Source organism: Canis lupus, chromosome 14 (assembly GCF_003254725.2).
Source record: "Canis lupus dingo isolate Sandy chromosome 14, ASM325472v2, whole genome shotgun sequence".
Lineage (NCBI taxonomy): Eukaryota > Metazoa > Chordata > Mammalia > Carnivora > Canidae > Canis > Canis lupus.
The window spans coordinates 39824135-39847489 of NC_064256.1; the positions used below are offsets into that span (position 1 = coordinate 39824135).

At 37.0% G+C, this 23355-nt stretch overlaps 1 protein-coding gene across 4 annotated transcripts in view; it reads right to left on the reverse strand.

Moving 5' to 3' along the window:
• Positions 1–23355, reverse strand: part of SKAP2 (src kinase associated phosphoprotein 2) — a 178023-nt gene that overhangs the window by 40516 nt on the left and 114152 nt on the right. For all 4 annotated transcript variants that reach the window (XM_025464447.3, XM_025464446.3, XM_025464448.3 and 1 more), the window contains 3 exons: positions 17753–17877; positions 16826–16889; positions 16139–16276 (listed from right to left, as the gene is read on the reverse strand). In XM_025464447.3, coding sequence (XP_025320232.1) covers positions 16139–16276; positions 16826–16889; positions 17753–17877 — 327 coding nt within the window. The remainder of the gene's footprint in view (positions 1–16138; positions 16277–16825; positions 16890–17752; positions 17878–23355) is intronic.

The following is a 23355-nucleotide window of genomic DNA, read 5'->3' on the forward strand; positions in this document are numbered from 1 at the left end:
CAGGCCTGCACAATGTGAGATCCAAATTTATACTCTCCTCAAGTGTGGTTTTCCCAAGTCAAGACATTTAACATAAAAATTGTGAAACTCTTGGGGCTCTGACAGAAGCAAATGCAAAACCATTGTGCAGGACCATTTCCAGAACACAGGGCACACAGCACTCCTGCAGGGGCAGCGAGAAAACCTGATAAGCTCACAGTACATAGTGAGGAGGAGAGATACCCAAGTAAAATAGGCAATTCCTGTGTGGCCAGCTCTAATAGAAGTCAACATTGATTGTTATGAGACCACAAACAGAAGCTAAGAAATTAAGGAAAAGTCCAAGGAAATGTAAATCTTTATTTTCATGGCACTGCTAAGCTAGAGATTCAAAATACAAATTGCACTGGTCCCTTTTGCTTTCACCCAGTGAAGAATTGATCCCGCGTGAATATTTTCTGGGGCTTTGGACCATCTGGTTTTTAATGTCTCAAGCAATGGGGTTTCTTCCACCACTTCCTTTGGAAATTCTTTTGTTGTTGTTGTTGTTGGGACAAAAAAAAAATTCGTTTAAATGTTAAAGGGGCTTGGAAGTTATTTTTAAAAGTCTTGTTCTTGTTAACTCTTGGTTAAATCCTTTCATGAATACAAATTCCCCTCTCTCCCTGTGACATGCAGATGCTATAATCTGGCCTCTTCCAAATATACCAGTAGTCACCCCACCTGAACTTTTTTTTGAAAGGGTCTTCATTTAATAAGCTCCCTGACCTTAATCATTTCACTTTCATCTTCAGAATGCTCCTCAGGTAGTGTTCACAACCACATTTTGTTCACTGGGTATGATCCTTTCAGATATAAAAGCTACTGGCAGACACTTGGCTTTGATCATTGTTTCTTCAGTCTCTTATTACTTTTCCAAAACTATTTCTTACTGAATATTTTATATTGCTATTTAACAATCTTGTGTTTCATTAATCTCTACTATATCCCCAGTGCCTAACACCGTGCCTGACATAAAACAGCTGCCTAATAAATATTTGTTGCATGAATGATTGATAATAATTTGTTGCATGGGATGTGGATGGAGCTAGAGGATATTATGCTAATCAAAAGAAGTCAGTCAGAGAAAAACAAATACCATGTGATTTCACTCACATGTGGAATTTAAAAAACAAAACAAACAATCACAAAGGAAAAAAAGAGAGGGGGCAAACTAAAAAACAGACTTTTAACTAGGGAACAAACTAATTGCTGTCAAAGGAGAGGTGGGTGGGGGGATGGGTGAAATGGGTGATGGGGATTAGAGAGTGCACTTGTGATGAGCAGTGGGTGTTGCATGGCGGTGTTGAGTCACTAAACTGCACACCTGAAACTAATATTACACTGTATGCTAACTGGAATTTAAAAACTTTAAAAAAATAATTTGTCGCATGAGTAACAAGCAGTTGAATTGTTCCCATAGAAGTTAGGCTTTTTTTTATTCCATTTTATGTTTCATTTTCTTCACTGCTCCTTTCCCATTCAGTTATTAGAATTTTAAATGATTATTTCACAATACCTTTAAATTAATGCCAGGCTCTTAGGAAATATTAAATAAAAAAGCAGGCTCAAAGCTCACATATTTTCAAGGGTCCAGACGTGTATCTACATGTTTTGGGGTTAATGTCTTTTCCAGTTATGCCTTAAGCAATATGTAGAGAGATTATATTTTATTATGAATATGAATGACCTTCACCTTGACCTGCCTAATCAAGCTAGATTTCCAGAAAGAACTAAGATGTAAAGTAATTCTTGAAAGAAAACATAGGCTGACTAGGAAGCGAAATGAGGTTATCTGGTATGTGAGAGAGTGTAACAGGCGATGTGAAATCAGGAGCAAGACATGTATACAGTGGACTGAGAAAAGGAGCTGGCTTAATTGAAGGAAAGGGTGTGGAGCGGAGAAGGGAAACAAAGGATTTAAAGTAAGCCAAGGCTGGTACCAGGAGTGAGCAAAATGAATCTTGACCACAGTCTTCCTCTTTTTTAGACCCTCCAAGGACTCTTCCATGCCCACCAAAACAAAGCAGTGGCTCAAGAGATCATTTTTAAATGATCTCTTAACTTTGATTTCATGATCCCTGAAGCTGCTTATGCAACTTTCCATATCTGAGTTTATTTTTAAACATGAAGCTCATCATTTCCTTACTAGTTACGTTAAACCCTGAGTTTTGTCCTTGCAGATGTCAGCTTTTAAAAACCAGTTATGATCCTGTGCTCTTTAGACCTACTCTACCTGTGGTCTTTAATGAATGAGTGGGAGCAAAGGAGGTCATTTCCTGGGAAATGTCTTGCTTGAGATGACTAGCCTACCACAGGGAAATGGTAACTCAAGTTGGTCCTGTTGCTCACAGTACATGATCTATCTTTAATAGTATAAAAGATTGATGATATTAGAGCTTTTCATCACTCAATGTATTACATTTCACAAATTTATTTATTTGAGACTATGTTCACTGGAACAGTAATGTTAGATTTTAATGAGGTTTTGGCAGATTAGCCATACTTCAATATACCACTGATCGTATACTGGTTAGTATAATCATTCTTTTAGGATCCTGCAGTAATTAGTGTTATTAGGAAAATCATCATGGAGGGAAATAAAAGAGTTTCTCTTAACTAATAGGCCTCTCTCACTGAAGACTATATTATTCAGGTATTATTTATAGACTTCTTATGAGGAGGGCACTTGTCTAAGTATTATTTTAGTGAGTGCCAAGAAATATAAGGTTTGATCCCTACCCTCAAGGAGCTTGTAAATATAATAAAGATATAAAGATCCATCTATTTGCTGAAAAAATAATGACATGAAAAGTAATATAAGATTTCTAGAACAGTGGATAACAACATAAAAAAAAGAATGCCACAAAGCTGCGTGTGGTGAGTTTTCAAGTGTATGGTGCTATAGAAGTTAAGAGGAGTAGAGGTCATTTTATGCTGAGAGGGGCAAAAGAGGCTTTATAGGGAAATGGGATTTGATGTGAGCCTGGAAAGTCTAGAAAAAGTGGTTAGCAACTGAACTAAGGGGAGAGCATTCCATACAGATGGACGTACAGGAACAAAAACGTGAGGTCAGAAAAGTAAGGGATGTCTGAGGGAGAATGAAGAGGAAGCCAGTTTGTTGAAACTGGGTTGTTTGTGCAGTGGAACAGGGGACTGAGCTGGAATGTGAGTCTCAGTCAGCCCAGGGAAGACCTCTGGATGCCAAAATAAGGACTACAGGCTTTGTCCTTTGGGAAGTGGAGAGCCATTCAACATTTTGTAGCAACAGAAAATAGGATGTACAAAACTTCTGAATTTTGCTTTTCTTGAAAATATCTTCCCCATTAAATGAAAAATTAATCCATTTATGAGGGTTTATTTTTTTAAGATTTATTTATTCATGACACACACACACACACACATACACACACAGACACACATACACACACAGATGCAGAGACATTGGCAGAGGGAGAAGCAGGCTCCCCACAGGGAGCCTGACACAGGACTCTATCCAGGATCCTAGGATCATGCCCTGAGCCAAAAGCAGACACTCAACCACTGATCCATCCAGGCATCCCTATAAAGGAGGTTTTAAATTCTTTTATATATGTGGTCTCCTGGCATTGGCCGAGACACTTTTTTTTTTTTTTAAAGATTTTATTTATTTATTCATGAGAGACACACAGAGAGAGAGGCAGAGACACAGGCAGAGGGAGAAGCAGGCTCCATGCAGGGAGCCCGACATGGGACTCGATCCTGGGTCTCCAGGATCAGGCCCTGGGCCGAAGGCAGCACTAAACCGCTGAGCCACCTGGGCTGCCCTGGCCGAGACATTCTTGATAAAAATGTTAATGCCCAGAATGGCAGAGGACATATTATAATACTGTGTTTAGTACTGTCTTATAATACTACACAGTGTTTGGTACTATACCATTCTATACTTATAAAAATACTGTGCTGTGCCCAATAAATATAGAGAATCTCCAAGGGCATTTTGCTTATTTTTTAAAGACTTGTTTATTTATTTTAGGGATGAGGGGCAGAGGGAAAAGGAGAGAAAAACTCAAACAGACTCCCTGCTCAGCATGGAGTCCCACATGGGGCTGGATCTCAGGACCCTGAGATCAGACCAGAGCTGAAACCAAGGGTCAGACACTTAACTGACTGTGCCACCCAGGCACCCCAAGGGCATTTATCTAATGGAAGGACCACAAAGGTTCTAAATGGGTTTAGAGAAAATACTATATTTATACCAAAATTATACAATGGTGTAATAAATATACAGAATCAATAAGAGTATTTTCATTGTTTCTGATGGGTGAATATAAACATTCTACATGGGTGTGGAAAGGGGGAATATGGCCAAGGATAGAGTAATCCTACTGGACTTTGGAACTGGTAAGAGTGTGATTTTGATAGGTTGATAGATTTATTGACAGATCTACCTATATATGTTTAGTTTTATTGTTTTTTTTTCTATATTTAGATATTCATATTATTTGTTTCTCTGATTAAATTATATCATATTTGAGGGCAGGGCTATTTATTCATCAGCTTAGCATCCACTCTATATCTTGTGGCTAATGAGATTGTATTAGAAAATATGGTAGATTTGATTGTGGACTGGTTGAATGGAAAAATGAAAATATTAACCAGAAGTTTTATTAATTTACTGTTTGAATATATTTTTGTCCTTTAATTACTTTATTAATGCAACATATTGATTTAGGACAGGTACCTAGTACTACGTAGGTGATGAAAGGCATGGAGATGAAGCATAGGGTAGGAATAAAGAATGGTTAAGAGTTCAGTCTAATAACAGGTATGAGCAGTGGGAACAGGAATGTAAAGGTAAATGTAGGTCACATCATACAAGGGGTTTGGGCTGGGCCAGTGAGCTTGGACTTGACTTCCCAGGCAGTAAAGACCCATAAAGTTTACTCAGCAAGGGATTACTTTGACCATGTTATGTTTTAGGAAGATCAATCTGTTGGTAGTATGTAGAATAGATTATCAGGTTACCTGGTGAGACAGACATACACAGGAAGTGGGGAGAGCATATAGGAGCTCTGATGACCCAGAAGCATTGCTGAAAACTGAGCAGTGAGCTGGGGATGGATGATGCTTCAGAGACAGAACTGGTAGTAATTGGCAACTGACTGGGCAGGGGAGTGGAGATTAAGGAAGGAATCAAGGATAGTTTTGAGTTTTATTTTTTAAAATCTGCATGACTATTAATGCTAATAGAAGTAGAAAAGGAGGAAGAGCAGTAGTAGTAAGGCAGATGCTGAATTTGATCTTAGATACAAGCCTGACATGACAACCAAAAGTCACTTGAAATATAAGGCCAAAGCTCAGAAGAGAGGTCAGATGTGAAGATGAGATTTGATTGGTATAGTACTCTTACTGGTGTCTTTTGTACATGTGTGCCAGTAAATGATCACTTGATAGCTAAAGATAAAGTGACTTTCACATGTTTCTGCTGAGAGGCAGTACAGTTATTGGCTAGGAGTCAGAATGCATATGTTCAAGTCCTAATTCCACCACTTAGTTGCCTTACCCATAAAAGAGAGACAGTAATAATACTTAGGCCATAAAATAGTTACTCATTTATTGATACTTAGGAAATTAATTAATAACTAATAATCAATTAGTTAAAAATAATTACCTGGCACATACTAAGTGTTAACCATGATTGTTATGATTATCATACCACCTTTTAATTCTTTCGATGAACTAGCTACTCAGTGAAGACATTTTAACTTTTGCTCTAAATGTTTAGATGTTGGTCTAGATGTTTTACTTTTTCTACTTCCTCAACGCTACTCTGAACCTCTCTGAGCAGCTACCCTTTGTGGTTTTTTTTCTAGTCCTGGCTGTCTCGGGGCCTTTGCAATTGAGTGTCCCCTGTGCGTAGAAGAAGTTGTCTTTTTTTTTTTTTTTTTTTTTTTTTTTTTTTTTACCAGTTTTATCCAAAAGGCTTCAGTTTAAATGTCACCTCTCCCGTGACCACAGACTAAAACACCTTCTGGCACTTTTACAATCCGCAATTATCTTCAGAGACACGGTCCGCTTTTTTTAAATGCCTAAACCTCCAACAGCTAGAACAGAACCTGGTATGTAATGAGTCTTCAATAAATGTTTGTTCAATCTATTAATTCAATGCCTAATAAGAAGAATGTATAATGAGAAGACAAAGTACAAATAATTTTAAAAAAAGCTCCACTATTAAAGAAATAACAGATAAATAGAAAAATCATTTGAAACAATCAGCAAGCATCAGGAAATGGGGCCATCTAGAACAGGGCTGAGATGCTTATTTATAAACATTACATATAACAAGAAAACAAGACGGCAAAAGCCAAAGGAAAAGACAGTTTCAAGAAGAAAGGGGTGGCCAGTAAAATAAAATTTCTGGAGGTGAATTTGAGGACAGAAACTAATGACTGGGACAGTACTTGTGACTTTGAGGAAGCTGTATTAGTTAAGGGATTAAGAATACAAAATCAATTGCCAGGGGTTAAAGAGTAAGCAGGTGAGGAAACAATGGCTCTCCCATGAATTTTGTGCTAAAGAGAAGCAGAGTTAGGTTGCACCTCCTGCACCAGGATCAGGAATATGGAAAGAGGCCCAGACAAGGAGCCAGGAAGTTTAGGATCTGGTTCCAAAGACAGCTCAAAATGCCACTCTACCTCTGAATTTCCTTATTTGTCTCTGAGAAAAACTTTCCGTCTCATATCAAATCCCATAATAAGAAACAAAAGGGCTAACAGAGACATAAGCATAAGGAGCTACGATTTCTTTGTAGTAATTCTAATGAAGTTATACTTAAGAGGGGCAAATCTGTAAAAGAATGTCTTATTTGAAACAAAATCAAAGTCAAATTTCACTTGAGCTTAAGTTAGACTGGTCTTTTTCCTACTTTGTTAAAGGCTTGCATTTACTCAACTCGAGCACTTGCCGAAGCCAGATATGAAGAGTGCTTATATTTATCACTGACATTTTGTTGAACTTGTCCATTCTTATTAATCATTGCTTTAAAATAAGCAGCTGGGTACTCTTAGGAAGTTGATATTCCCAGCTGACCTCTCTGCAAACACAGCAAAGCCTTGATGATCTCTTGTGCAGTCTGTTTCTGTGGATGTATGTGCTCATGCAGGTATATGGATGTGTGTGTATATTTTTTCTGGGCCCTAAAGAAGCAAATAAATTTTTGCAAAGCTACTACAAATGTTATATTCTATCTTCCTAAAGCATGGAGAAATTAAAAACAAAAGCAGCCTCTGATCTGTTTATACTCTACTTGGGAAGTGAATCATTTCTGCAGAATAAAGATTCCAGTTAAAAAGGCTGATACAAAGGTAATTAGAAGCTCTATCTTAAGACTAATTCTTGAGACTTCTTGGTGCTAAGAGACAAAGTGCTCAGTTATATGTAGATACAAAACCTACAATGTGAATATTTCACCTTCAGGCACAGTTTCAAAATTCTGCATCCATGGTACACAAAAAAATCTTCAGGATGCCTGGATGGCTAAGTTGGTTAACTGCCTGCCTTTGGCTCAGGTCGTGATCCCAGGGTCCTGGGATGGAGTCCCCATATCGGGATCCCTGCTCAGCAGGGTATCTGCTCCTCCCTTTCCCCTCTTGGCCTCTCTCCCCCTCATGCTCTCTCTCTCTCATTCTCTCTCAAATAAGTCTTTTAAAAAAAATCTTGATGGCTCAGGCCCACAAGTGTGATTTTTCTTCTTGCTTTATAAGTGTCAGCATTTTAGTTCTGATGAGAGTGGTTGACATTTGCTTGCCTTCTTGTTCAAAATTTTAAATATTCTGATTCTTATGATTATATTACTAGGATATTCTAATAATTATTCTAACGGTTCCCCCTAGGCAATATAAACATAAATATGTGTGTCCAAAAATTTAGAATATGGTGGCTAAATGATCCAAACCATCAATAATTTATATGAGTCTATTTGGTTCTTTAAAAAATAAATCTGATCAGGACACCTGGGTGGCTCAGCAGTTGAGCATCTGCCTTGGATTCAGGGTATGATCCCAATCCAAGGATCAAGTCCTGCATCAGGCTCCCTGCGAGGAGCCTGCTTCTCCCTCTGTCTGTATCCCTGCCTCTCTCTCTGTGCCTCTCGTGAATAAATAAGCAAAAAATCTTTAAAAAAAAAAAATCTGATCTTTTTTCATGGGGTCCTTTTCACTTGTTACAGTTTCTATTCCTTCTTTGGTCTCTTTAATCATTTCATTTATTTTATAGTCTTATCCCACCTTTTTTTATAGTTTTCTCAACTCTAGTTAATTAGGGATTAGTTCTCTCATTTGTTTTACTCACCACCATATCCCCCTAAATAGAATTTAAGGCCCATGCCACAAGTTTTTATTTTCATTATTTTGCCTTTCCAAACTACATATTTTGTGATTTACATTGTGATTTCCTCTTCTACCTCATGAGCTATTCAGAAATTTATTTTTCAGCCTCCAAATGCAGGGGCTTGGGTATTTTTACCTACCTTTTTAGTGCTGGTTTCTAATTAAATTTCATTGCAGTTAAAGAATGTAGTATGATATAGATTCATAGAAATTTGTTGAAGAATTTGATTGTGAACTTATACAGGGTCAATTTCCAAAAATATTCTATATGTATTGAATATCTTTCCAGATGGCAGACAGTTCATTGACTTTTTTTTGGTTCAAATCTTTCACACATTTACTAATTTTTTGCCTCCTTGGTCTACCAGTTTCTAAAAAGTGGTATGTTAAAATCTCCCACTATAACTGAAGATTTGTCACATTTGTCTTATAAAGACATATTTGCCTTCCAGATTTCAAGGTTATACAGTTAGGTGCATTTAAGCTTTATATTTTTATTATGTGTGTCATTCTGTAGTCCTACTGTTGCTTTATGCCTTAAATTTTATGTTGTCTAGTGTTAACACAGATAGCTGCTTTGTTTGAATAGGATTGCCTGGTTTATTTCCATTCCCTTACTTGGAAAATTTCTATGTGCTTTTGTTTCAGAAATAGCTCCTCTAGGAAGATTGCTGCTAGATTAAAAAACAAAAACAAAAACAAAAACAAAACAATCCAATGAAGGATGCCTGGGTGGCACAGTCAATTAAGCGACCAACTCTTAGTTCTGGCTCAGGTCATGATTTCAGGGCTCTGCGTTCAACAGGGAGCATGCTTGAGATTCTCTCCCTCTTTTCCCTGTGCCCCTTCCTCCACAAAATAAATAAATCTTTTTAAAAAATAGCCAATGTGATTATTTGTCTTTTACTAGATTGAATTAATCAAGTTCTATTTATTGTAATTATCTTTGTATTTGGGCTTACTTTTACCATGTTGTCTCTTTGCTCCTTTTTCTTTTTTTCCTTCCTTCTTTTGGATTTAAATTTTTTTCTGTGATCATCTTTTATTTCCCCTTGGCTGCTTTGGGAATCTCAAGATCGCATTCCTGTTTATGTAGTACTCACCTGGAAATTGTAACCTGCGTTTCCTACCAAAGACCATACTTACTCGGGATTTCCCTCCTCTCTCTTCCTGAAAGAACAACACTTAGCATGCTTTTGCCACCTCCCCCTTCCCTCTTGCCCCAGCTACGTTTTTTTTAACTGTTAGCTAAATTTAGTTTTATTTCTAAAGTTTTAAATTAAAAGAAAAGGCTTATTTAAAAGTAACTCATGGCTTAAGTTCCTGATATATTTTACCTATGTCTATGTCTGCTCTTGTTTCTTGCCTCGCCACTTCTCCTGAGTTCACTTTCTTTTGGCTTAAGTACATAGTGATGACTGGAACTGGAGTTTGAATGTATGTTTGCCTCCCAAGTCCTTGTGCTCTGGCACAACGAGTTAACTGGCCACAGACATAGAGAAAGGCATTCTGTGTATGCAGGGCAGGGGGTGGAGCCTGAAGATATGAGGCAGATGGAGAGGAAGACAGAAGTAAGGATGGTTTGAGAGGTGTCACAGTAGTGCTGACACTATCTTCGGGAAGACAGTATTCCTATATCAGGAAAGCCAATACAATGAACTCAGGAGACACAAAAAGGGTGTATAGACACAGGACATAAATAGACACAGGGAATCGAAGTGCAGGAGTAAGTCAAGGCTCGGCCAGAAACAGAAGGAGCAGCCATGCTCACTTAGGGCCCATGCAGGAATGGCAGCAGCAGGATTCCTGGCACCTGAGGACAAGGTCTGCCACAGAGCTGATGCTCAAGAATGTTTATGGAAGGGAAGACATGAAAGCAGGGAAGAAAACAGAGAATGGTAATGGAAAAAGGAAGGAAGGAAAACAAAGGAATGAGAAAAGGAAGAAAGTAATAGTAGGAAGAAAATAAAAAGGAAATAAAAAAGTAGAAGAAAGTAAATAAAGGACCCTAGTTAAAAAATTTTACATGCATTTGTACATTTGTAAATGGGACAAAAAAAAAAAACCAAAAGATTCATATCAAACTGTTCCTGTTTATGTAGGATAGTGGGTGAATGACTTGCTGCACTTTTTTTGTGCACATCCACAGTATTTACGGTTTTTCCAGAGAGCATGTATTGTTTAGAAATAAAGATTTACAAGTTAAAACTCAACAAGGGCAAAAAGGAAATGGACAGAGAAGAAGGAAGCAGCACCTGGTGTGGCTTGTCAGGAAGCACTCAGGTGAGCCCATCTCAGTAAGCCTCTTAAGGCTGCCTCATGCCTCCCGATCTCCAGGGTCAGACTGTCCTCTTGCCATCTCAAGCCCATGAACCTCTGCAAAGTTTAGCCCCAAGAACAGAGAAGGGAGAGAAATCCCATAGGTGTCAAATTGCAGCTGGCCCTAGAATTGCTGGGGTCTGCGTTCTCCCTGAAGCCCGACTCACTTTTAGAACCCAAACCCTCACCCAGTGGTCTCACTTCAGCTGCAAGACAACCACCTTTTCAGAATATCATAACCCATGTATCTGCACAAGAAAGACACACACACACAAAGAAAGACACACACATACAGTATCAAAAAAGACTTCCTTCACAGATTGTGCTCATGAAAATAGAAGTGCTTCTTTCCTTTCTCATCTTTCATGGTTTTCTTATTCCTCAAAGATCAGTAGCTTAATCCTCTGAGGGAAAAGAGTGAGAGACAAGTTGAACTCGTCCCTTATGAAATAGAATCATTGTATGTAATCCTAGTTTTACACATATAAGAAAGTCTATGTTTTGTCCACAAACATAAATTCTGATATGGAATGTGGGTATGGGTTTTTATCACTCCAGAGATACAGGATTTTCACTCCAGAGATACAGAATTTATTTTACAGATAAAAAGGTGATAAATCAAAAGCTGTCTATTATATTCCTGTGCAGGGTTCCTCCAACCTCACCACTACCAACATTTGGGGGTCAGAGAATTCTGCTGTGGGAGCTGCCCTGTGCACTGCAGGGTGGTCAGCAGCATTGCTAGCCTCGACCCACTGGATGTTTGTAACACATAACACCCAATTGTGACCAAAAATGCCTCCAAGCACTAATCTTTAAATGGACCCTGAGGGCCAAAATTTCTGATGGCTAAGAACCACTGATGTAGCTCTAATTTGTAAAAACGGGCTCATTTATCTTTCTACCCATAAACATATGTTTTTGGCATGCTCACAGGTATTTTGGGTTTTAGTATGTGTCAAACCATCTCTTGGAATGAATTTGTTTGCAAAGCCAACAGCAAGGTAGAGAAAGCTACATGACAGGCGTAACTGTATTCCAAAGCTTCATGCTATATTATGTAATGGGCAACATAACACTAAAATCAGATTTATATTCAGTGAAGATAAAATATAAATGATTATATATGTGCAAGGACCCCAATTTATAGATATTTCCCTTATTTTCCATAACTTCAGATAACCCTCTTTGCAGTTCAGAGCTGAAACCACCCAAATATGGAATCTAACAATTTATCTACTCGGGAAAAAATATTCATCATACCATATACTAGGATACTGTATCACCACACTTAACAACTTTACAATTCAGCACCATGGTTTAAGAGAAAAGAATGCCAGCAGGCTGCCTAGACTAACAATGTTAAAATGCTGAATATATGTGGTTCTGTGAAAGTCACCTGGCATCTTTCCATTGCATTCCAAAGAAGGAATGAGAAAAATTCTTTGGTGAAACCATGACCAACCATCACTTACAGTGATGTTATTACCAGACTCGAGAGTCCCCTATAATCTTGATACTAACTTGGTAATAGGAGTGATAATGATTCAGTAGGAAAATAAAGGTAAAATGTATTTTGAGGGGGGGTTGTGACCACTTACTGATTAAGTTAGGATTTGTGTCCACTTGCTAGAGACTTTTTCAAATTTAAGGAATTGAACCCTGTTCTTTTTTATGTATACAATAGTTTTGATGGAAAAAAATTATAGCTGCATTTTACTTTATATTCCATTTTAGATACAGACAGTTGGAATGGATACATTTAAAATGTATTTGAAGGACCAAAGGATAAAAACATCCTTTGTTTCTGGCTCAGAATAGTTCAATCTGTCATTATGGGGGAAAAAATAAATTAACACTTAAAAAATAGGTTAATGGAATTAGAAATTCGTCTTCCTGTTTTATGTTGCCCTCTCTCTTCCAGTCCACTTGGCAGGAAAATTTCAAATGCAATTCCCCTGAAAGCTATAGATTTAAGAGGCTAACAGGAGTTACTACTCTTGTTACTGGGCCCATTCTATTCAGTCTACCTCTTTAAAAAGTCTTATTGTTGTTGCTGCTGCACAATTTCCTGACTTTAAAGGGGGGGGGGGGAGAGAATTAAGTGACATGGTAACTAGAAGAGAAGAGCAAGCTGTGCCGATTTCTGTACTAATTCCCCAAGTATTGCTCTCCTCTTTCAAGATTCAAAAATCAAACAAAACTATTCTTCTGTATTTCTAATGAAAAAATGAGCACCAACTTCTGAAGTTTGTGCTAAGCCAAATGAACTCATTACTGTGTTATGAAACCATGTAACATACTTTGATCAATATGTGAGTTGTGCCAACACAAATATGCCACAGTAATACCACCATGTAAGCAAATCTGAGTGGCCCAGGCGAAGAGGTGCCAAGACATAAAAGATGTCAAAGCATTAGTGTATTTGAAGAAAAGCCAGATGCCTTTCCTACTCCCCAGAAATGGCACTCTTCCCATTCTTCTGTACATACGCATAAATCCCCTATGCCCAAAGAAATCTTACAAATATATTCTTATTCTTTTTGCGAACTTACTTAAAAATTAATGAAAAAGAAAGTAAAGAGAAGCTGCTCAAAACAAGTTCGAAGACCCTCACTGAAAAACAATTATAATGAAACTATTCATATTCCCCAAGAATTCAACGTACCAGAAGATACTTTACAATACAATTTTTTAAACAATGTTTTCTTCTCATTGTTAAGACTTAAACACTGTAGGTTTATTTACATTCAAAAATATGTATTTATTAGAGTAAGAGCTTTACTTTCTCAGAAAAAGAACTCTGTGATTTAAAGTAACACATTGAATACTTAGATTTTTCTTCAAACACATTTGTATGCCCCATCTTTCAACTAAGAGGATTAGTTTTCAACTATATATAATGGACAGAAAATTGTGGTGAAATGGTAGTATTAACTAATTCTTGGAATTTAACCAGTCAGACTTCAGAGATATGCAGTTCTTTGCACAGAACTGGAAAAATACCAACAGTTTGTGAATGTGTTCACTGCTCTTCCACTGTTTTCACCTACTCTCAGAATTATATTCATATCTCACAGAACTAAAAGCAACTACTGCCATGCTTATCCTGAATGAGAGATCCTCATTTAAAGAAAGAAAAGTGACTTTCTTGTGTTAGGTATTTTATCAAACAAAACCTCAAAAAACTTTGAGAGACAACTCTGAGGACTTTCACTCAGCAAAATCCCCTCTGTAGCGGCTGGCTCAAACCTGACAGACTTGAACTGTGCAGATGTCCTAGTGGCTCTATGGTATACTGGGGAAGAAAGAAGGAGGAGACATTCCACAGCTGCTACCCCAGCGTCCTTCCCAGGGGGACAGTTGCAGGCTCTATCAAGCTCAATCACTTTGTACAGCAACCTGGATCCCAGGCAGGGGCAAGGAATCCCAGAACAGCTTAGATTTCTTCCAGTACCTCAGCAAGAAGTAAGACTACTTAAAGAATAACCAGTTATTTCCAACAATTATGTGGCCCCAGGCCAAAAAAGGGGATGAAGCAGAACATCTGCAGTGAGAGAAAATAAAAGATGTTTCATATTTTTAAGATTGCAAGCAACAGAGATCTTCTTTGGACCTTTGTTAGGAAGGTGACAATGAATATTTGATCTCACCAATGTTTATTTGGGGGTGAGGGGGAGTGGTGGCAGGACAATCAAGTTGAAGAAACACAGAACTTAATTAACAGTCAAGTCAACAATTGTAACGTAACTCATTCACGCAGGGTTTTAAAGGAATAAAAGGTGTGTGACAGAAATATGTTCAAAGATGCTGCTTTCTTGCCATTTTACATTGGTGAACATTATTGCAAACTCTTTCGAACATTTTTAAAACTAAAATAAATGTGTTAATGATATGGTGTGACTAAAAACAAACGGTCAGAAAATAGTCTTCCCGACTTGAAGATAATGCTATGGCAGATGCCATTTCCCTCAGATAAATCAAAAAGGAAGGAGCTATAAACATACAGTTCTATTAAAATATTAAAAAGATACAGATTACTATTTCCCACAAAATTATGCTTTTAGACCAATCATCTTCTAAGGTAGTAAAAAACAGTATGTAGATGCATATTTGAGTAGTTTTTGTAGTACTTGAAATTATAATACTATTACAATCATTAATTCTTACCTGATCAGAAAACCATTCTTATGCCTTCACATAAACACTTGCAAGAATTTATCAGATACAATAATGAAAACAATAATGATGATGTTACAGTTTATTGTCGGCTTGTCATGTGCTGAGAGACTCAGATACATCACCTCATTCCTCCCACCATGATATTATTCCCATTTTATTGATGAAAAAAAAGGAATTTTATAGATGAAGATGAAGAATTATGGATGATGGAAAAGACAACTTTTAAGGTCACTGAGCTAGTAAATGGCACACTCAGAATTTAAACTTTTTGGCTCTGAAGTCCATGTGCTAGTTATTACTGTGCCCAGTGACTTCATTGAAAATGATATTTGTATGTTAATTTGGAACATTCTGAGTTCAATTTTAAAGGTTTATACTATGCGGTTAAATCATTCTATTCAGAGAAAAGCATCTTCTCTGCATAAGATGTTGGTTAAATCTCACTTATATTGCTCATAATCCCTCTTTCTCCTCTAACTATTGATTTTTTAATAGACAGAGAAAAGCTCATTTCAACCTATAATATTAATAATGCAGTGATTCCCTGAAGGTGTTTATATTCTAGGTACCCTAAGTTACAGATACCTATCTTTCGGTTTTAGCTTGACCCTCAAAACTACAAGTCAAACAGCTAAAAGACCATTAATTTTATGTTATGTAATAGATACTGAGGCATACGAACACTAAACCATGCCTGGAAAATGTAGAATGAGAAAACTTATTCATATCGATGATAAAATATCAAGTGAGAAAACTTCAAGCCTCAAAAGGCCTTTGTTTATAGTTCAACAATATTCCTCCAAGACAATGCAGTACACCACAGCAAAGAGAAATATATGAGGCAGAAGTTGTTGACATATGGGGTGTGCACAGAACTTCTGGTTAATGGAAGTTCCAAGATATATAAATAAAAAATGATGTGTGAGTTGGTGGAAAAAACTGTAAGGCAAGTCAATTTTTTAATTAAAAAATTATGTAGCATAAACAATGCTAATGAGCCAAAAGCCCCATGAGATTAGGACTGTATCTGCTCCATCTTAACATTCCACTCACTTTATATAAGCGTACATCCACTCACTGGAAATACCTCAAGCAGAACCCTTTTTTATAACATAGAGTTTTGAGGATTTTCTTTGTCCTTGTTTTTAATAACTCACCATTTCCACTCAAGTTGTCAACTTGATGATATATGACATTAGGGGGTAAAAAAAACTCTAAAATCCTTAAATGAATCACCAGATGATAAATACCTGGAAGTTCTTCATAAATTTCATCATCAGTTGGTTGGCTGCTTGCTGGTGGGCTGCTGGTTGGTAGAGGATGGTCAACATCATCATATAATTCTCCTCTTTCATCATCATCTTCAGGAATAACATCAGATCCCATGTCTGAAAAAATGTTGCATGAGGCAAATTTTTTAGGAATGCAAAAGGTGTTTTCAAAACCCTATTTTCTAAACTAATGCAGCCCTCCAGAGTCATAATATTATTACATGCTATATCCTTAACTCGAAGCATTTTCAAAAACTGATTATTGCATAAATATGTGAATTGCAAAGCTGCCAATTGGTACTTATAGAAAAAACACTTAGAAATCCGAAGTGAACAGCCTGTATTAGTACTAGTCCTGTTCCCTTGGCATTCCCACAGGAGTCAATAACCTTTTGTATATGAAAATCCAAATTCTTTTTTTTTAATATTTTATTTATTTATTCATGAGAGACAGAAAGAGAGAAAGGCAGAGACACAGGCAGAGGGAGAAGCAGACTCCATGCAGGGAAGCAAGACGTGGGACTTGATCCCAGGTCTCCAGGATCACACTCTGGGCCAAAGGTGGCGCTAAACCACGGAGCCACCTGGGCTGCCCTGAAAATCCAAATTCACTCAGCTACTCAATATTTAAAGACGGCAATGACTAGTTCAACTGATTGCTCTTACCTTGTAATACAAATTTCAGCTGCTGTACCCATTCTTCAGCATCTTTGGGAGAAGCTGCTGTGAACTAATAAAAAAAATAAACAATAATAAAAAATCACCACAGTGAAAATGAAAGGTATGAAGCATTCTTATCACTTCTTTAAGACCATTAGTAATTCTTTTCATGTCTAGTACTACTTTTCTTGCAAGGATGCTTCTTATAATGTACAGTTAATTTTGACAAATTTACGTAATTGAAGCAGAGGATGATGGATTTGAAACTCTGATCAGCAGCTGGCAGCTGTGCAGGAAAAAAAGCTGCTTCTCTTCATCAATGTCAAAGACAGAACTGATGAACAAAATTTGCCCTTGACAATTAGAAGACACCCATGAATTTCTTTAGACTGCCGGGTACAGTTTTCTTAAAAATGTTCTTGTCAGATTCCAACACACTACCTGACAACTTAATTAACTGGCTTTCAACTGCAATCTCAGATATTTAAAACTTATTAAACATACATTCCATATTGATGCTAGCTGATAGCTCCTGAATCACTGAGCTGATATGTGCCTTTACCTTCATTTTCTCCCACAACTCTAAGCAATACAATATGCATTAACACTCTGATATTTTTCTTTTGATAATTTTACTCTTTCTGCTATGTAATTCTTTTAAGAAATCACAGTGCTATTAAAATAGATATAAAATGCAACATGTGAAGTAGTTGATAAATTACATATCCTTGTTCTCTTTCAAGAAGGTATCACTCTAATCTGAAATTTTTTTTAAATGTATTTCTTCTTATATGAATGTTCACTGTATAAAATCAGTATTTTTATTATTATTTATATGTCGGGGAGAGTTGTTTTAACAAAATGTTAATGTCTTTATAAATGAAATCAGAACATGTTATCAACTTAATTTCAAAACAACACAAAAACTCCAACCTGATAGATACGTTTATCAGGAGCAGAGATTTCAAAACAGCAATCTTTCTTTCCATCCTTCCTGAGAGTGTTATTCATTCTGACATTGTAGCCATCTATTGCAAATTCACCTTTCTGTTGCTTGTCTGAGGAAGATAAAAGGAAAGTTAGAATTTCATTTACTGCAGTGAATATAAATGCCCAGTTGATTATCTTTTATTTAGATTTTCTCTGTCAATTCTTGGAAAGGGTATTATTTGGTCATATTGTTTTCACAGCATTTAGTGTTTAAATAACGTTTCTAGATATGACTTCTAATTCTAAAGTTACAGAAGTGTTTGGGATGGTTGGGTTTACAAAGGATATCTTAGGGAAGGAGAGGGAGAGGTCTGAAGATAGCCTTATTCAGAAGGAAGTATGGGAAGAGGACACTTTCTCGTAGGAAATATCCAAGAACTGGAACTTGGAACTTGCAGGACAAAACTACTACAAATCCATGGCTCTCTCAGATTTTTTTTTTAAGATTTTATTTATTTATTCATGATAGACATAGGGGGAGAGAGAGGCAGAGACACAGGCAGAGGGAGAAGCAGGCTCCATGCAAGGAGCCTGATGTGGGACTTGATCCCGGAACTCCAGGATCGCACCCTGGGCCAAAGGCAGGCGCTAAACCGCTGAGCCACCCAGGGATCCCCGCTCTCTCAGATTTATAAGCTGGTGGGAAAACCTGCAGCCAAAAGTCACTGAGTTTTTTTTAACATCATCCTTTCTCATTACCACTTTCCAACACCCTGCCTCCAGAAAAGTCTCTAAAACACAGCTCTTATTTTTTTAAAATATCTCCTAAATTGGTACAAACTAAACTGTAAATTTAAAAAGCAAAGCAAAACAAAACTACTAATCATAAAAAGCTACAAGGGGAAAACAAAGTATTCAGATGGAAAGGAGAGGTAGAGCAAGTATGGACTCATGAGTTCCTGAAATAAAATCAAAGAAAAGTAGGTTCCTTAAGCAGTCTGTGAACACATAAGCTAGTAAAGCACATCTGAATCCTACATGCCGAAAAGGCAAAAGAAAAGACAACTTGAGCTTTAGTCAGTTATTGTTTTAAAGACAAAATAGAAATACAAAGGATTTAATACTCTGAAACTGAAATAAAATTAGTCTGCTTTCTTACTTCACCCAGTTATACCATCTTGGAAGGGAACCTACCTAGATTAACACACAATATCAGGATCATGAGTGAGGGCAACTGTCTCTTTTACTGAGCTCGGGGGAAATATAGAAATGCTTCCTATCATGGGAGGGAGGGCTCTCTCAGCTCTGTGAACCAAGAAAACATTTATCTCCTTTTCTTAAATATGCTAATTTAATGGCTGAAGTAACATACATTTTAAAAAAGTTACTGAGATTATATCTTGTTCAAAACATCAAATGAGAAAAAAATCTGAACATTCTAATCATATTAAGTCATACTTTACATCTCTCCATGATCTAAAAATTAGCAGTTTGCCTATGGAAAAAGTCTCCAATGTACTCTATCATGTTCAGAAAAAAAGCAAAACTTAGCGCAGCATTTCTCAAAGAATGTTTTATGGGATAGTGATAGGTGTCTAGGATCAAATAAATTTGGGGAAATACTGAATTAAAAAGAGTTAACCAGGTTTTGTTAATCCAGGCCTCCTTGAGGTCCTTTATATATTTACATATTGATTGCATCTCTATGAGAAAGATTTAGTACACAGCACTTCCCAAGATTACTTGTCCATGGAAACCTTTTTTCATAGAACATTATATGGAACTGCTACTCCCAGAACATATTTCGCAAAACATCTAACTAGAAAAATACTACTGAGGAAAAAGTATTAAAATAATAAATGGTTAAGCATTGCTGCTTAACCTTAAATTCTCAAAAAAGACTAAGTCATTCATTCACTCACTGAACAAATTTATCAAGCATTTAAAACAAGCAAGGGAGGGCAGCCTGGGAGGCTCAGAGGTTTTAGTGCCGCCTTCAGCCCAGGGCCTGATCCTGGAGTCCCGGGGTTGAGTCCTGCCTTGGGCTCCCTGCATGGAGCCTGCTTTTCCCTCTGCCTGTGTCTCTGCCTCTCTCTGTGTGTCTCTCATGAATAAATAAATAAAATCTTTTTAAAAATAAATAAATAAATAAAACAAGCGAGGGAGCATTACAAGTATGGTGAGACAAAATCTAGTAACACTTTACCAGACTTTCCTACCTTCCCACTACAACATACATACATGGTACAAATTTAAGTGCTCCTGGAATATTGCTCAGAGATCCACTGAACTTCAAAAGATATAATTTTCATTACAAAAAAAATGGAAATAAGTCAGAGGCCAAATATTAAAGCCATACAGAACAATTTGGAGAGATTTATTTAGACTTCCCAAGAAAAGAAGGATTTCAAAGACCAGATGAAAGAGGGTAAGCTCCCTTGCTGCATGAGGGCTCAATTGCTCTAATCACTTTGTCCACCTCATCTAAGGCCCATGCTTTCTATCTTTAATCTGGGTCTGAAATTCTTGGCAATGTAACATCAGTGGGGATGGAAATTCATCTGGAGATATAAAATCAGTACTATACAAAGACTGAGTTTGGGAAAGATGCAGGGAGCAGGAAACCTTGTGCTAGATTATCTAGAAATAAGACAACCAGGCAGCCAAATTAGGTGACCTCTCCTTAGACTAGCAGATCCACTATAGACAAAACTCCCAAAAATATGCTATAGGACCATGTATCAGATCTTCTGTTAGAGCCTAAGAGAAGGACATGAACAGCCTCTAGTCAGATGAAGCAGGGACAGGCCACAAATCCAATCTAGAGATAAGTACCCCAATGACAGAGACAAGGATATATAACATTCAAACATAAGTAAAAGAAGAAAAGTAAACAAATTAATCCAGGTGTCATAAAAATACTATGTGATACAAAAATGTAACATAGCATTCAAGATGTAAAAAGCAAGAGCAAACTAGGAGAAACAGATAAAAACTTTAAACAATAGTTCTGCATCCTTTATAAAGTAAAAAAAAATCTTAAAGAGATGAAAGATAAAACAATGTAATATAAAATAAAAAGCGAGATGGCTGAGACAGAAATTGGAATGGAACTAGTAAACTAAGGGGAAAGCACTGTATGGAAATGGAAAATGCAGTAGCAAAACAAATGATTTATTAAAGTGACAAAAAGTTGAAATTTTTGAATAATGTTGAAAAATTAGATCAGATAGACCTAAAACTTTCTACCCCGGTAGGTAAGAAAGAAATAAAAGAATAAAGGAGAAGACAAACAAAAGGAATGTGATGGATATGGAAGACTGACAAATAAAACTTAAGAAAAAAATGAGTGGTCCAGATGAGTAACAAATAACACAGAGCCAATAATCAAAGACATAGCAGAAGAAAGCCTCACTCAAAGACAGACCTAAGTTTATATAAAACATAAGGTGGGGGATCCCTGGGTGGCGCAGCGGTTTGGCGCCTGCCTTTGGCCCAGGGCGCGATCCTGGAGACCCGGGGTCGAATCCCGCGTCGGGCTCCCGGTGCATGGAGCCTGCTTCTCCCTCTGCCTCTCTCTCTCTCTCTCTGTGACTATCATAAATAAATAAAAATTAAAAAAAAAACATAAGGTGGTATTTTCTAACCAAATAAAACTAATAATAAAAAGAAACTAATACTAGACCTATTCAGCTGATAGTTGAGTATTTGGGAATAAATAATCACATAAGCATCCAAGTGAGGGTAGAAGTATGGGACCAGAAAGGTTGAAGAGAATGGAGGGTAATTTATAACTCTTTCTCAATAGTTTTTTTGCAAATGCATGACCATAAAGTAGCCATATTTCTTATTAGCCAATGTGGGGCAGAAAATTCAAGACACAAAATGAGTGTAGATAAGACTACAAAGACTACTCAAAGAGTCTTTTATAAGACTCTGCTCTTCTTTCCTCAAATTAGCATTACTTCCAGAAAAAGGAAAAAACCATAGCAGTATAAAACAATCCATAATAATTTATATATAGGTTAAGTCCACCGTGCCTTCTAGGATAGTTTCTAGGATACTTGTTGACTTAAGACAGACTGTTAAAAAAAAAACAGTAACATGCCAATTAAATGAGAAATAAAGTCATATAAGTTGATCTATCCAAAGTTGCAAAAGACTAAAAAATATTACATGTAGGTCAACTTCCCAAATAGCAGAAGCTTATTCCTTTAAGTACTAAACACCTATAAATGTTAGTTGTTATAATAGAAATCTTTCTGAAAGATATACTTCCCTAACTTCTCAAACAATTCTTTTAAGCATAATATAACATTTTCTCAATGATTTAATAGTATTATTTTGAGTATTTGGCTTTTATAACACATTGATGCCCGTGGGATTTTTGAGGTGTTTGCCCCTCTATTAAATTTCCTTGGTCTTCTATTTCACACTTTAACCTTGCCTACATCATGCTGTTCAAATTTAATGTCTACAGAACTGAAGTCTGCCAGGAGAAACTAGATAATAAAATCTATTAAATCAGTAACTTAATTTTATACAATTCTAATTCTGTAGGTTCAAGGTACAAAGCAGCTGACTCTAATCTCTTACAAAACAAAATGCATGAGGTTAATGATAGCTATTTCCTTCTACTTTTTCACCGCCTTTTAGGTTTACAGCTGTGTTTTGGGTTTCTTAAGTGCTCAAAAGACAATTCACATTTCCTGAGCTCCTTCCTGTAGGCCCAGGAATTTAATAACACATCTCATCTACACCATGAAATAATTCTAAGAGAAAGAAGGTATTTATTATATCCCTCTGCACTGATGGAAAAACAAACCTTAAAACAACCTATTTGCTCACGGCCACATAACCAGTAGGTCGTAAAAGCCAGGACCCTAACATAAGTGATTTCAAAGCCCTTTTACAACCATTTCACACTGTCTCCTAGAAAGATGTTTCTCAAAGTAAATTTCAAGAATCACCATGTATGTTAGAATCTTGCACGCCAATTAAAAATACAGAAATGGATACTACTTTGCACTTGCTATATGGAAATCTCTGGGGGTGGGTCTAAGGAAACCAAAGTTTTAGCAAGTTTCCTAGGTGATTTTGATACACACACTAATGTGTGAAAAACCACTGTTCTGGAATATGCAATCTATGAAATCTTGGTAGAGAAGATGAATGTTATCTTGCATTTCCTCCTGCAACTTGGGTCCAACTTTCTCAGCTTGCTTTATGTGCTCCTCTACCTTTGCCTACCTGTTAAACTGCCGTGATGCATTATGTTCTAAATCTTGCTCTCTTCCTGCTTTACAGTTTTCTCTGGGCAACTCACCCAATCCTAAGGATTATACTTCTATCAGTATCTTGTGATTCATAATTCCGTATTTTTAGTCCAGCTTCAGGATTTTTTTTTTAAGATTTTATTTATTTATTTATGAAAGACACACAGAGAGAGAGAGAGAGAGAGGCAGAGACACAGGCAGAAGGAGAAGCAGGCTCCATGCAGGGAGCCCAACGTGGGACTCAATCCCGGGACTCCAGGATCAGGCCCTGGGACGAAGGCAGATGCCAAACCGCTGAGCCACCCAGGGATCCCCCAGCTTCAGGATTTT